This window comes from Mobula birostris, chromosome 18, assembly GCF_030028105.1.
Source record: "Mobula birostris isolate sMobBir1 chromosome 18, sMobBir1.hap1, whole genome shotgun sequence".
NCBI lineage: Eukaryota > Metazoa > Chordata > Chondrichthyes > Myliobatiformes > Myliobatidae > Mobula > Mobula birostris.
The window spans coordinates 62,735,049-62,749,712 of record NC_092387.1 but is presented as its reverse complement, the minus strand read 5'-3'; the positions used below and the strand labels follow the sequence as shown (position 1 = coordinate 62,749,712).

General features: G+C 44.3%; 1 protein-coding gene across 2 annotated transcripts in view; it reads left to right on the top strand.

Annotated features, from left to right (window-relative positions):
* Positions 1–7,302: 7,302 nt before the first annotated feature.
* The window catches only part of LOC140212174 (ferroptosis suppressor protein 1-like), a 32,788-nt gene continuing 25,426 nt past the window's right edge, over positions 7,303–14,664 (top strand). Inside the window, exons 1-2 of one of the 2 annotated variants that reach the window (XM_072282819.1) lie at positions 7,303–7,419; positions 13,985–14,166. In XM_072282819.1, the coding sequence (XP_072138920.1) occupies positions 13,992–14,166 (175 nt within the window). In that variant the 5' untranslated portion in view covers positions 7,303–7,419; positions 13,985–13,991. The other variant, XM_072282820.1, reaches the window with a different exon arrangement.

The window sequence follows — 14,664 nt, the reverse complement described above, 5'->3', positions numbered from 1 at the left end:
CCTTCTAAATTTTATATACGTATAAAATTTGCGTTATATAATAAAGGTCAGAGACACTTGGGCCAGAGTATGCAGAGATAAATCTGTGCTTGTTTAAAATTCCTAGACCTTATCCAATTTTTAAAAAATTTACATTAACTAGAACTTTATTCAGTTTGGGAAGCAGGATGGAATTTGTTGGAGCCTAAACCTATCTCCATAGACTAAGAACTGAAAAACCGACATGCTCAAAATTGGCACCACTGGACTTTGCATTTTTAGCATGGACGTATAATTGCAAGGGGAAACGATGATGGAAAAACGTTAAAATGAAAAAGCATGAATAAAGGTTTTGTGGACTAGAGATGCATCCAGATGCAACATTTATAAATATGTATACTGTATATAGTAATACAGATGTGAATATGAGATAGGGAGCATCAATATCACATTGCTTCACATAAAAAGGAGATATGTTTACAAAGTTCAAAGTTCAAAGTAAATCTATTATCAAAGTGTGTAAATAACACCATATACTTTCCTGAGATTCATTTTCTTGCAGACATTCACAGTAGAACAAAGAAATACAATAGAATCAATGAAAAACTACACACAAAGACTGACAGAAAATCAATCTGCAGACACTTCTTTCTCCCATGTTACAAAGAGTGGGTTCGGATTAGTTGTGGGCATGCTATGATACTATGTTGGCGCTGGAAGCATGGCAACACTGGCATGCTGCTCCCAGCACATCCTCGGACTGTGATTATCGTTAATGCAAACTACGCATTTCACTGTATGTTTCAATGCTTCGATGCCCAAATGACAAACTAAACTTTAGGCTATCCCTCAGACTCTGGCACTCCAGTGAAAACAATCCAGCTTCCTCCAACTTCTTATTAAGGCTAATAAACCCCAGACCAGGTGACATTTTGGTGTACCCCTGCCGCATTCTCTCCAAAACCTCACCAAACCTCCTATAGTATGATGATCATGCCTGCACTCAAATCTAAAGAATTTTATACAACCTAATCAAATTTTTGTACAGCTGGAACATAACTTCCCTAATTTTATAATCAATGCCCCACCATGCCCTTCTTTAACAACCTAACCACCTTCCTTACCATTTTCGGAGAGCTATGGATTTGCTTCCAAGATCCCTCATTGCTCCATCTCCTGTGCTTTCCCCTTCCATTTGTACACCCAAAATGCATCACCTGTGCATCTCATCTTTTCTCTGTTCCTGAGTTCCCCAAATCTTTCAAACATTTATACATCTTCCAGTAACATCTCCCCTCTCAGTTGGAATTTAATGCAGACAGGTGTGGGGTGATGAACTTTGGGAGGGCAAAAAACCAACCCAACTGGTTGTGCACTGATGTGTGTGATAGAACAGAGCGATCCATAATTCCTTCAGAGTGCCTTGACAGGTAGATGTGGTCATAAAGAAAGCTTTTGGAACATTGTCCTTCATAGATCAATGCAATGAGCATCTGAATTGGGATGGTGAGGATGTATAAGACATTGGTGAGGCCTAATTTAGAGTATTCTGTGCAGTTTTGGACACCTACCTACAGAAAAGATATCAAGAAAATTGAGAAGAGTACAGAAAGCGTTTACAAGGATGTGTGACAAGAATACATATAGATAAGACGTTAGCTGTCGTGTGTGATCAGCAGTTGGTCTGCCACCTGTCTTCAGGAGAGAGAGAGATAAGGAAAACAATGGAGCAGCATTTGGAGATGTGTAATGAAGGGGAAGGAGAGCTGTCAAGAGCGGCTCTCCCTTTGAACCCTGAACTGTTTGAAGTGATGGACAGGCGATACCCCAGCAGGGGGATAAAAAGGGACAGGTTCGCTAAGGCAAGACACACACGACACCCGAGGTAACAAGACCCTGGAAGCGGTGCATCTCTCACAAGTCGGTGGGAAGTACCAGGCCATAAACACACAAGGTGGAAAGGCACGATCGGCGGGAACCTGGTGTGTGTCCACCCTTGTCTGGGTGCCAGGTTCAGCGTAGGGAAACGATCGTATCTGGAAATGGAGGGGTCACGGTCAGTGACCTCAGATGACATCACAAAGGACTCGCCCGAGAGCTGACTGCGAAGGTCTGTGTGGAAGCTGTGTTGAATATTCATTTGTTTTGCTCTCTCTCCTCCTCCCCCACACTGTCCATCGCCATGGCAATGATTACTGCAAACTGAACTAAATTGAACTGGACCTTGTGTCACTTTGAAACTGGTCATTTACCCCTAGACAACGATAGAGCTTGATTGATCCTGTTATCTGAATTCTGTGTACATGTGTGTTTATCATTGCTGAACTGTTGCATTCATTATCCTTTTTGATTAAGAGTACTGTGTTGCTTGTTTCTTTAATAAAACTTTCTTAGTTCTAGTAATCCAGACTCCAACTGAGTGATCCATTTCTGCTGGTTTGGCAACCCAGTTACGGGGTACATAACATAAGTGGGGTTCTCGTCCGCGATTTTGAACGCTAAATTTGGGACCGAGTAAATTGATTGGGTCAAAATTCCCGAAAGAAAGAAAAGACAAACAGCAGAAATGGAACCTGAGGAATTTATAAAGGCGCCGACCTTGGAGGCATCAGAGGATGCCAGGAAATCGGAATTGGTAGCTGTGGCCAAACTGTTGAATCTTGCTAAGGGGAAGTCGACAATGAGGAGAGAGGAGATACACAGAGTTATCGTAGAGCACTATGCATCTAGAGGTGTGTTTCCCCAAGGCGAGCTGGGGGTGGAGTCTATTGAAAAACCTGCCGGAGACGCGGTACAGGTACAGCTTGAAAAACTGAGACTCGAGCATGAGTTCCGGGTACGACAGTTAGAACACGAAGAGAAGCAGTTAGAAAGGCAGGAGAAAGAGAGAGAGTTAGAAAGGCGGGAGAAAGAGAAAGAGTTAGAAAGGCAAGAAAGAGAGAGGGAGAGACAGTTGGAGAGAGAAGAGAAAGAAAGAGAGGCAGAGAGAAAGGGAATTCGAGCTGGAGAAGTTAACGATAAGGGCAGAGCAGGGGCTCGTGCCGAACCAAGGTGGAGGGTTCCGGGCGACCCAGGAGGTTAGGCTGGTTCCCCTTTTGACGATACCGATGTGGATTGGTACTTTCTCCATTTCGAGAAAGTGGCTATAAGTCAGGACTGGCCGAGGGATAAGTGGGTGGTTTTGCTTCAGAGTGTACTGAAAGGGAAAGCCCAAGAAGCTTACTCAGCTTTGTCCGCGGAAGATGCCCAAAGGTATGAAGTGGTGAAAGAGGCCATCCTCAGGATTTATGAGTTGGTCCCAGAGGCATACCGGCAGAGGTTCTGGAATGCGAGGAAGCAGTGGGACCGCACGTATTTAGAGTTTGCTCGTGAGATGCAGACATATTGTGAGCGTTGGTGTGCCTCAAAGGGGGTAGAGGGGGATTATGACAGACTGCTACAGCTGATCCTGATTGAGCAGTTTAAAGGTTGTGTCCCTGAGGGTATGAGACCCTACCTAGATGAGAAAGAGGCAGCCACATTAGTCGCAACTGCTAAGTTAGCGGATGAGTATGCGTTGACGCATAAAATGAAGTTTGCCCCGAGTAAAGGCTACCCGAAGGGTAGTCAGGACGGCGGGGAGAGTCCGCCAGAAAAGTCAGAAAGTAAGCCGGGGACTAGTGAGAAGGATAAGGTAGACCGGGAGCAGTCTGGTAGGAAGTCTCCTGGAGTCGTCTGTTATAATTGCGGGAAAGTCGGACACTTTGCGTCCAGGTGCTTTGCCCCAAAGAAGGAGACGGGAAAAGGAAAAACGGCGATTTTGACTGGCTGTATCGAGCTGGTGCACGAACCGCTAGGGAAGGACAGGTCTGCCAAAGTTCAGGAAGGGCACGAGAAGTTTATCTTGGCCGAATTGATGTCAGTGAGGGAGGGGTTAAAACCAGTTCCAGTGCGGATCTGGAGAGACACGGGAGCGTGTCAGTCACTAATACTGAAGAGTGTATTAGAGTTTAGCTCAGAGACCCAGACTGGGGAGGTAAAGGTCCAAGGTGTTGGGGAAGGGACAGAGTCAGTCCCTTTGCACCAGGTACACTTACAAAGCAACCTGGTCTCTGGACTAGTCACGATCGGGGTGAGGTCCGAATTAACGATGAAAGGCATGGAAGTCTTGCTCAGTAATGACATCGCCGGGGGAATCGTGTTCCCAGTCGTGAGATTGACAGGTCAGCCTGCCAGCATTGAGGCCCCGCCCATGGACTCACAGGTTCATCACGGGACCGCGGTAGTGAATTTAGCTGAGACGTTTCTGCCAGCCTTGTACGAGAAGGGGGTAGAAAGTGAAAAGAAGGAGTGTAGTGAGACAAGAGGTAGTGAGGGAGCTGGGACAGACGTAGCAGTAGCCAGGAAAGAATTTGTGCAGATGCAGGAGCGAGTCGAGGGGCTGATGGTTTTGGCAGAGACAGCTCTCTCTGACACAGACTTGACAAGGGAACTAGTAGGCTATTGTGTGGAGGAGGAAGTGCTAAGGAAGCAAGGGAGACCAAGTGCCGTGCCCGCAGATGAGGAATGGGGGGTGGTACAAAAGAGTTATGGGGATGAGGTTTTTAACCTGGCCCACAAGGTACCCCCTGGTGGACATTTTGCGGTACTGGAGGGGACAGTTGGTGGAATCATGAAAGAGGTTTACCGGCTGCCCAGGGGGAAGGATGTTATTGATTATGACCGACGCGAACTGAGACAGTCACAGGCTTTTGATATGCTAACAAACCTAGTCGGTGTTAGCACAGAAATCAATGAAGCTAGGGTTCCCCTGACAAGAGAAAAAAACCATTTTGAAAAGATGAGTATGGTATCGACCAGATGGGAGAAGGCTATTGTTTTGGCCAGGTCTGCTGGTAAGGTCTCTCCCTTAATCCCCGAACAAAGCGACTCTTCAGGAGAAGTAATTAAACGACTCGCACCCGTGTGTTTGATTGTCCCGAGGCGATGCAAAGAACTGGGACGTTGGGTGGTGTCTGTTACAAGGTCAGCCTAGCAAACAACATCCATATATAATGAGTAATTCAGTGACTAAAGGGCTGACGAACACAGAGGTGTGTATTGGCAATTTAATACGGCTGTCTGAAGCCAGCTTGATAGTGAACCTTGAAAAAAATGAGTTTGACCACACGAAGGTCACTTACCTGGGAATTGTGGTGACACAGGGGCAGCTGGCAGTGATGCAAGCTACAGTGCAGGCTATCGCTGACCTCCCAACCCCGACAGACAAGAGGCCCTCAGAAGGCTCTTGGAGATGGTGGGGTACTGTAGGAAGTTTTGCAATAACTCTGCGGTTACTACCCCTCCCCCTCCTACTAAGCCCTTGCGAGAGAAAACTAAGTCAGAATGGGACGACCCTTGTTATTGTGGTCCGGGACAAAACCAAATGAGAGGTTACATTGATCGCAATTCATCAATGTTTTTGGCCACTATGAAGTTTGCTAAGTTGGAGCCTGGTCTAAGGGATTATTAATAACACATATAAAAGGAACAGAAAATGTGATGGCTGACTGTCTGTCAAGGTGTTAACAACTTCAAACTTGCTGTATTAGCCAAATAGCTGATAAAGATGTATATTTGTGTGTGTATCAAATAATGTATTCATGTTTGTAATTTTTACCCCCCCGGTAAAAATCCTTAAAGGGGGGAAGTGTGACAAGAATACACATAGATAAGATGTTAGCTGTCGTGTGTGATCAGCAGTTGGTCTGCCACCTGTCTTCAGGAGAGAGAGAGATAAGGAAAACAATGGAGCAGCATTTGGAGATGTGTAATGAAGGGGAAGGAGAGCTGTCAAGAGCGGCTCCCCACTTGAACCCTGAACTGTTTGAAGTGATGGACAGGTGATACCCCAGCAGGGGGATAAAAAGGGACAGGTTCGCTAAGGCAAGACACATACGACACCTGAGGTAACAAGACCCTGGAAGCGGTGCATCTCTCACAAGTTGGTGGGAAGTACCGGGCCATAAACGCACAGGGTGGAAAGGCACAATCGGCGGGAACCTGGTGTGTGTCCACCCTTGCCTGGGTGCCAGGTTCAACGCAGGGAAACGATCGTATCTGGAAATGGAGGGGTCACGGTCGGTGACCTCAGATGACATCACAAAGGACTCGCCCGAGAGCTGACTGCGAAGGTCTGTGTGGAAGCTGTGTTGAATATTCATTCGTTTTGCTCTCTCTCCTCCCCCCCCCCCACTGTCCATCACCATGGCAACGATTACTGCGAACTGAACTAAATTGAACTGGACTTTGTGTCACTTTGAAACTAGTCATTTACCCCTAGACAACGATAGAACTTGATTGATCCTGTTATCTGAATTCTGTGTACATGTATGTTTATCATTGCTGAACTGTTGCATTCATTATCCTTTTTGATTAAGAGTACTGTGTTGCTTGTTTCTTTAATAAAGCTTTCTTAGTTCTAGTAATCCAGACTCCAACTGAGTGATCCATTTCTGCTGGTTTGGCAACCCAGTTACGGGGTACGTAACAGATGTTACCAAGAATTGAAGAACTGGGCTATAGGGAAAGGTTGAATAAACTAGGGCTTTATTCCCTGGAGCATGGGAGAATGAGGAGAGATTTGATAGAGGTATATAAAATTATGAGTGGTATGGGTAGGGTAAATGCATTCAGGCTTTGATGGGCCAAAGAGCCTCTTTCTGTGCTGCAATGGTCTATGATTCTTTTCCATTCCCCATTCTGGCTCCCTTCTTATCCCTTTTCTATTCTTCACCTGCCCATCTGGTTCCTTTCCTCCTTCCCTTTCTCCCAAGGTCCACTCTCCTCTCCTATTGGATTCCTTCTTCTTCAACCGGTCAACTTTTCCATCCAACAACTCCCAGCTTCTCACTTCGCCCTCCCGCCCCCCGCCCCCCGCCCCTCAGTTGGCCGTACCTATCACCCTCTAGCTTGTATTCCTTCCCATACCCTCATCTTTCCCCCTTCCTTTCCAGTTCTGATGAAAGGTCTCGGTCCGACTGTTTATTCTTCTCCGTAGCTGCTGCCTGTTCTATTGAGCTCCTTCAGCATCTTGTGTGCGTCGCTCTAGATTTCTAGCATCTGCAGAATCTCTTGTGTGTATAAGGCCCACAGTTAGTCACGATATAGAAGAACTGGGAACAGCTGATCAAAAAGGGTATACAGAATGCCTTCGGGGTAGTCAGGGGTTTACCACAGCACAATACACAACTCTGGAAGTTGGTCCCCACTACGCGTACTGCGCCGGGAACCGTCACTGGGCATGGACCCCCGCAATTGGACCTTCGGAGGTTGCAAAGGGGGCGGGTCACTCGTCTCTCCGCCCTCGTCACCATTATCAGGGGCCGTCAGCTTCCCGGCCTGCTTTTGCGAACGGCTGCCGTCGACAGGGGGTTTGGGAGCCGTCTGTGCGGGAATTTACCTCCTCCCCTTCTCGGCACGGTAAGCTGTATGGTGTTGGCTTGAGCTGAAAGTTTTGCTGCGTAACGTCAAGAACTTCCGCACTCGCGTTACCATTGCAGATCGCCCACTTCCGTGAGGACATGGGACATTGAGAATGCAGTTTTAAAGAATCGCTGTTGCATTCGCTAAATTATTCCAACCAATTCGTAAAAGCAATAAAAATAATTGCCCAGCACACGCCTGCGTAAGTTATGGTATATATAATTCACGTTAACTTGTTTCTGTTATGTTTAAATTCAGGAGCAGTTATTACCCCTCACCCATCAGGCTCTTGAACCAGAGATTTAACTTCACTCGCTCCGTCACTGAACGGTTCCCATAACCTGTGGTCTCACTTTCAAGGACTTTTCATCTCATGTTCTCAGTATTTATTGTTAATTTATTATTATTTTGTATTTGCACAGTCTGGTTGTCTGCCCTGTTGGTGCGGTTTTTCGTTGATTCTGTTATCTTTATTGGATTTACTGAGTGTGCTCGCGATAAAAACGAGTCTCAGGGTTGAAGATGGTGACATATCTGCTTTGATAATAAATTTACTTTGAACTTCATGGCACTTATACAGTGTGTGTAAGGGGAAGGTTTTGTGGTAGTGGAGAGTGGAAAGGAATTTGAGTTATTGGATTCAAGTTTCTTGCATAAAACTCTGATTTAATCGGCTTCATTGAATAGCCATGGTGTGGAGCCTCATGGATGCTCCTTGTCTGGATGGACAGTAGATCTGTCTGCAGATTGGGCTGGAACCCTCCCGGGAACGGTGGTGGAATAGGAAGGTTTTGCTCCAAGTTCTGCCGTTCCTAGTGACATTAAAATCCTGTAACCTATCGATGGTAGTTTTTGACAAGTAGAAGCTAGAGGGGATCTTTTCTAGAAGACGCTCTATTGTTTACCGTGACTAAATGTTGTTTAAACAACCTGTGAAGGACGATTTTGTATTTTCATAAATTATAGAATCGGGCCCTTCAGCCCATCTAGTCTGTGCCAAACTGTTATTCTGCTTAATCCAGTTGAACCACACCTCTGCCATAGCCCTCCATAACCACTCCCACCCATGTCTTTATACAAATTTCTCTTAAATGTTGCAATCTGGCCGCATCCACCAGTTCCACTGTCAGTTTGTTTCACACTCTTGCCAGCCTCTGAGTGAGGAAGTTTCCAGGAACGGAAAGGCTTAACGTATATTTCATAAGTGTATGGTACAGAAGTGTGCCTTTGAAGCCTACTTCATCCATGCCAACAGTGATGCCCATCTATGCAAATCCTATTTGCTGGAATTTGTCCCTTAAACGTCCGTAACAAATAAAATGTTTTCTTAAACTTGCATCTGTAAAATTCTGTTTAAAGCAGCTGTAGCATTTCCAGCTGTAAAGTCAAAGTAAATGTATTATCAAAGTGTATATGTCATGTTCTGTACCATTCAGCTAGGTCTCTAATATACAGTAACAAACAACAAATTCAGAGTGGATCAAATTATAAGCGCATTTCTTACTTGCAAGGGAATGTTTCCCTCCATAAGTTAAGGAAGGTAGCTTCAATCTTACAGCTCAAAACAAACCATTTTTATATGTTTACAAAGTCCAGTAATTCATCAACTTAATGTCTTTGAGGTTGTTCCATCAAATAATTGCATTCCTTCCTTATCTGCATCCACCGTATTTTGTCTTCAATCAGTCCATTTATCTTTTGAGGCTTCTTACCCTCATGACAGCTGTGACCTGTTTTTCTCTGTTGTTAAAACACACCCTGCCATAAACACACTCCCTGCTATAAAACACACTACACTTCTTACGAGCCTCCATCCAAACCAGCAAAGCACTCTGGAATCTCATAGGTTCCATTTTGTCACATTATATTTTACAAAAGTTATAAATTCATAAAAAACTTCATGGTTAGACATATTTCCACGGTCACCACATACTACCTGCTATACTACCTTAATATTCATTTTCTTAGGCATTTACAGGAAAATAAAGAAATACAGTAGAATTTATGGAAAACTATATGAAAACAAAGTATCCTCTTTCTTCAGCCCTTTTTACACCTATCACTTCCCAGCTTCTCACTTCATCCCTCCTCCTCTACCCACCTGGCTTCAATCACCATTAAAAATATATAGAGAGAGGAAACATGAGTTGTAGAGTCCTTGAAAGTGAGTCTGTAAGTTGTGGAATCAGTTCAGAGTTGAGGTGAGTGAAGTTAGTGACACCAAAGGGGCTGGTGCAAACACATCCCTGACATCGGTGGAGTTTGGTAGATCAGTTCACTGTGTATGCTATGAGGATGTCTCTAGTCACATTTGCTCTTCCAACAAGTGTGAGAGTGTACTGGTTTGTCCCCAAAATGTGAAGCCATGTCAGGATTAAAAAAAAAAGACAAACTGTTGATCAGACAGCATCCCTAGAGACAAAACGATGGGCAATACTTTGTGAAACCCCGTCTCCCCAGGCATCTCAGGAAATGACTTGTTAGCCCTAGTAGGCAGTCTCCCAACTCTGCATCAAAAGACCCGCCAGAGGCTTTTTCCCAGGGCTGAAATGGCTAACACAAGGGGGCATAGTTTTAGGGTGCTTGGTACTGAGGGGATGTCAGGGATAAGTTTTTTTTACACAGTGGAGGGTGCATGGAATGCACTGCCGGCGGTGATGATGAAAGTTGATACAATAGGGTCTTTTAAGAGCCTCTTAGATAGGTACATGGAGCTTAGAAAAATAGAGGGCTATGCACTAGGGAAATTCTAGGCAGATTCTAGAGTAGGTTACATGATCAGCACAACATTGTGGGCTGAAGGGCCTGTAATGTGCTGTAGATTTCTATGTACTCCGGCCATGTAAGTCTAGGATGTATACAACTTTGGTCCCGCCAAATCCATGAGGTTGGGGTGTCTTGCTCACCTGAACCCCGGTGTGTGTGAATGCTGTGAGATTTACTGCCCTTGGCAATAAATAACCGATCGTACATTGAATACAATTTCTAAAGAAGTATATTTAAGAATGTTAATGTAAGCAGTTATTAAATTAAAGAAAGAAAAAAAACAAAAAAGGGCCCATTAATCTTAAACAGCAAATGTGCACTTAAGTTGGAGCTTATCTTGAGCTTGTCTGTCACTTGCACACTGGACCCTCGGTCTGCGTGAAAGCGCCCACCAGCTTCCGAATGTTGCTTGAAATCCATCTCAAACAAAAATGCCTCCCTCGGGAGTATTGGTTCTTCCTCTTGAAGCCATTCACCTGCACAATGCACCTTGTGTCACAGGGACTGCATCCTTAGCCATCTTTCCCCCCCCCCCCGCCATCTTCTCCCAGCTCCCGCCAACCAAGACCCTCAACCCAGCGTTCCTCAGTACCTTCTCCCAATTCCACCATTCTGATTGGTTGACAACACATTCCTGAGTTGAATAACAAGCCTCTTATCTTGGCTCAGACCCAGATAAGCTGAAAGCAGAACGGTCTGCTCTTGCAGAACTGCTAAAATGAAATACCTACAGCAGTAAAAAAATCTTAACCAGGACGTTACAGTTGACACCCTGTATCAGAGGTCATTGAAAAGCCATGTGTGAGGGACTGGTATGGAGGGGCCAATGCACAAGATTAGGGGAAAAGTACTGCAGCTCTATCATGCAACTACCTCCACACCATCGAGGATACCTTCTAAAGGCAATGCCTCAAAAAGGCAGCATCTATCATTAAAGGCTTTCATCAAGGACATGCCCTCTTGTTAATAGCATCAGAGATGAGGTACAAGAGCTTGAAGCCACACACTCAATGTTTTGTGAACAGCTTCCTCCTCTCCACTATCAGATTTCTGAACAGACAATAAAGCCACTAACACAAACTCACTAATTTTGCTCTCTTTTTGCACTAATTTATTTTGTCTATTTCTTATTGTAATTTATAGTATATTTTATGCATTGTACTGCTGCTGCAAAATATCAAATTTCATGACGTACAGGTATGTCTGTGATAAACTTGATTCAGGTTCTAAGTTATGGATGGCCTTTTGCTGACATATTCTTCATTGGATGAAGATATTTTTGGCCAGGCGAACATTTATTATTCATTTGTAGTTGTCCCCTGAACTGAACAATTTCAAAAGGTAGTTAATGTTGTGGAATTGACAGTACCAAGGGAAGATGGTGTTGAAGAAGCTTATGAGAGGAAAAAGACCAAGTACTCTGAACTGGCAACCGAAGCTGCCCAGAATGGCTGGAAGACCAAGATTTTCCCTGTAGAAGTGGGATGCAGGGGATTCGTTGCTACATCTATGACCAGTCTATTGAAGAAGATGGGGGTGAGGGGTCACTCCCTCCAACGAGCAATCAAGTCCTTATCAAACACAGCAGAAAAAAGCAGCAATTGGATTTGGATTAAAAGGAAAGACAACAACTGGGCTGCAAGATGAAGGCAGGAGGGTATGGAACTGAGGGGGGTGTATCTGGGACGCCAGGTAGCACCGTTGAGCCCTCTGGAGACGTCATGGGCTTATCAGCAAAACATCAAAACAAGGAGGGTGCCCACCTGATGACCCTGATGACGTACCTACCCTCCTTGTCACCACACCAAGCCCACTGCCAACATTGAGAGTGCCAACTCACCACAGGGATTGAAACATCAAGTCCTAGTAGCTCTACTGATTCTGAGGATCAGGGCTTTAGATCTAGAGTTGTTAATATAAAAATCAGGTTTATTATCACTGATATATGTGGTGAAATTTTTTGTTTTGTGGCAGCAGTACAGTGCAAGATATAAACAGTTATGTTACAATAAGAAGTATATAATAAATAAGTGGTGCAGGGGTTGGGTTTGTGGACCATTCAGAAATCTGATGGCAGAGGGGAAGAAGCTGTTCCTAAAGCATTTGAGTACGCTTCTTCAACAGTGTTCCCTGTAAGGTGTGTGCACGTGCACTCATCTTTTGCTACTAGCGCACAAAGGAATTTGAACTGTGCCCAAAAGGTTGTCGCCATCTACCTTGCTGGCATGTTTCGTATATTTCATGATCATACACTATTTCCAGTTTCTGATCTAGGTGGTGTTGACAACGTGGAGTTTGTGATGATATATCTGCAGATTTTAGAACTGGCTTACTTGTACTGTTTTTTAATTGAATAAATTATTCAGTGCGCACATGTTGTCACTGGGCAAAAAATTGCACAGCACAAGATTTTTGCGCACACTGGTCATTACAAAATTATAGGGAACGTTGGTCTTCAGGTTCCTCTACTTCCCCTCTGGTCCTAGTAATGAGAAGAGGGCATGCCTTGGGTGGTGGGGCTCCTTAATGATGGATGCTGCCTCCTTGAGGTACTGCCTTTGAAGACGTCCTCGATGGTGGGGAGGCTTGTGCCTGCGGTGGAGCCGGCTGAGTCTACAACCATCTACGTCTTCCTTCCTGAGATATTGGAGTAATCCTGAAGGTTCATGGTCATTGTTAATGATGATGATTTTAACTGAATTTAAACTTGGTAGCTGTGATGGTGGGATAGTAGATCTTTAGATCAGTAGTTCAGACCCAGTATACTTTTGTAACCTTCGGTGATGTATACAATATCTTGGTTATTGTACATCCTGTTTGAATCAGTGGGGCTGAGGTGGAGACGTTGAGAACTCCAAGTTCCTGGTGTAAACATGAGCCAACAATGCAGACACCATGGCCAAGAAAGCGTACCAGTGCCTCTACTTCCTCAGAAGATGAAGGAAATTCAGCAGGTCCCTTACCATCTTTTATAGATGTGCCACAGAAAGTAACCCCAGATGAATCACAGCTTGGTGTAGTAAGTGCTCTGCCCAAGATTGCAAAGAACTGTGGAGAGTATGGACACAATTCAGAACATTACAAAAACCAGCCTCTTCTGCATGGACTTTGTCTACACTTCTTGTTGCCATGGATAACAGCTAGCGTAATCAAAGATGCCACCCATCCTGGGTGTTAGAATAGAATAGAATATCTTTATTGTCATTGTTGTGGAGCAATGAAACACAGTTTAGCAGCTCAACGTTTAGCAGCATGACAAAGAATATATACATAAAATAAACTCTAAAACCTCAGGAATGCAGTCCAAAATTAATAATATATGGATGAGGGTTATCTCTTCCTCCTGTCTTTGGGCAGATGATACAAAAGGCTGAAAGTGTGAACCACCATGTGCAACAACGACCATTTCATTCCTGTCATTACAAGGCTACTGAACAGTGCCTTTGTACAATAAGAGGGACTCCTGACCTCACAAGCTGCTTTGATATGGGCTTGCAGCTTTTTGTCTACACTTTTTTGGTAATTTTAACACTTTATTCTGCATCCTGTTATTGATATTCCCTTGCACTAACGTGGTGAAATGACCTGTATGGATAGCATGCAAAACAGCACGTTGGTGCATGTGACAATGATAAACCAATTATCGATTAGTGAAATATTATGTACACCAACTGCATACTTGCTCACCAATCTATTGGAGTTGCAGGTCCGAGTCATTTTACAATGCACCTGGTATGTATGCTTACCTACAATTAATACTACTTAACACATTTGCTGGAAAACTCTCTTCCCCCAGAAACGGCATGGGAGGGGCGGTATCGGTGGATGAGACGGTCCACGTTGTGGTGGTCGGTGGTGGCTTTGGAGGGATTGCGGCAGGAAACCAGCTGAAGTCGTACAAGATTCCATTCACGTTGATTGACATAAAAGATGCCTTCCACCACAATCCTGGCGCCCTCCGAGCGTCAGTGGAAAGTGGTGAGTTGACAGAAGGAAGGTTTGTGATTCTGAACTGTTGAGTGTTCCTCTCCTCTTGTTCCTCTCCAGGTAGTGAGCCAGTAAGGATATAGACTCTTTTGTTGCCTGCTGGTGCACAAGCCTTACCTTTTTTTTAATATAAAAAGCAAAAGGTAATCAGACAAGAGAGCCTTGTTGCACTAAGCTGTACTTGATGGAGGAGCAATAGTCATCTTGAGAGAGTATATTAATGCTGTGTGTGAAATTGCCAGTTAAACCAGACACACCAGACAATGACTTTGCCTATTAACTGTGTTTCTTATTAATTGTAATTAGTTCAAACAACTTGTATGTAACTTTAACTCTTTTAGGAGTTTCACAACCTTCAAAGCTTCTTTTATAAGGGGAGACACCTTTACAGAATAAACAAAACTGTTGGGTTTATGGGAGAAGTAGGTAGTAAAAGGAAGGAATTACCTTGGCCTGACTTAGAATTGGGTATTCTAGATTTAATAATTT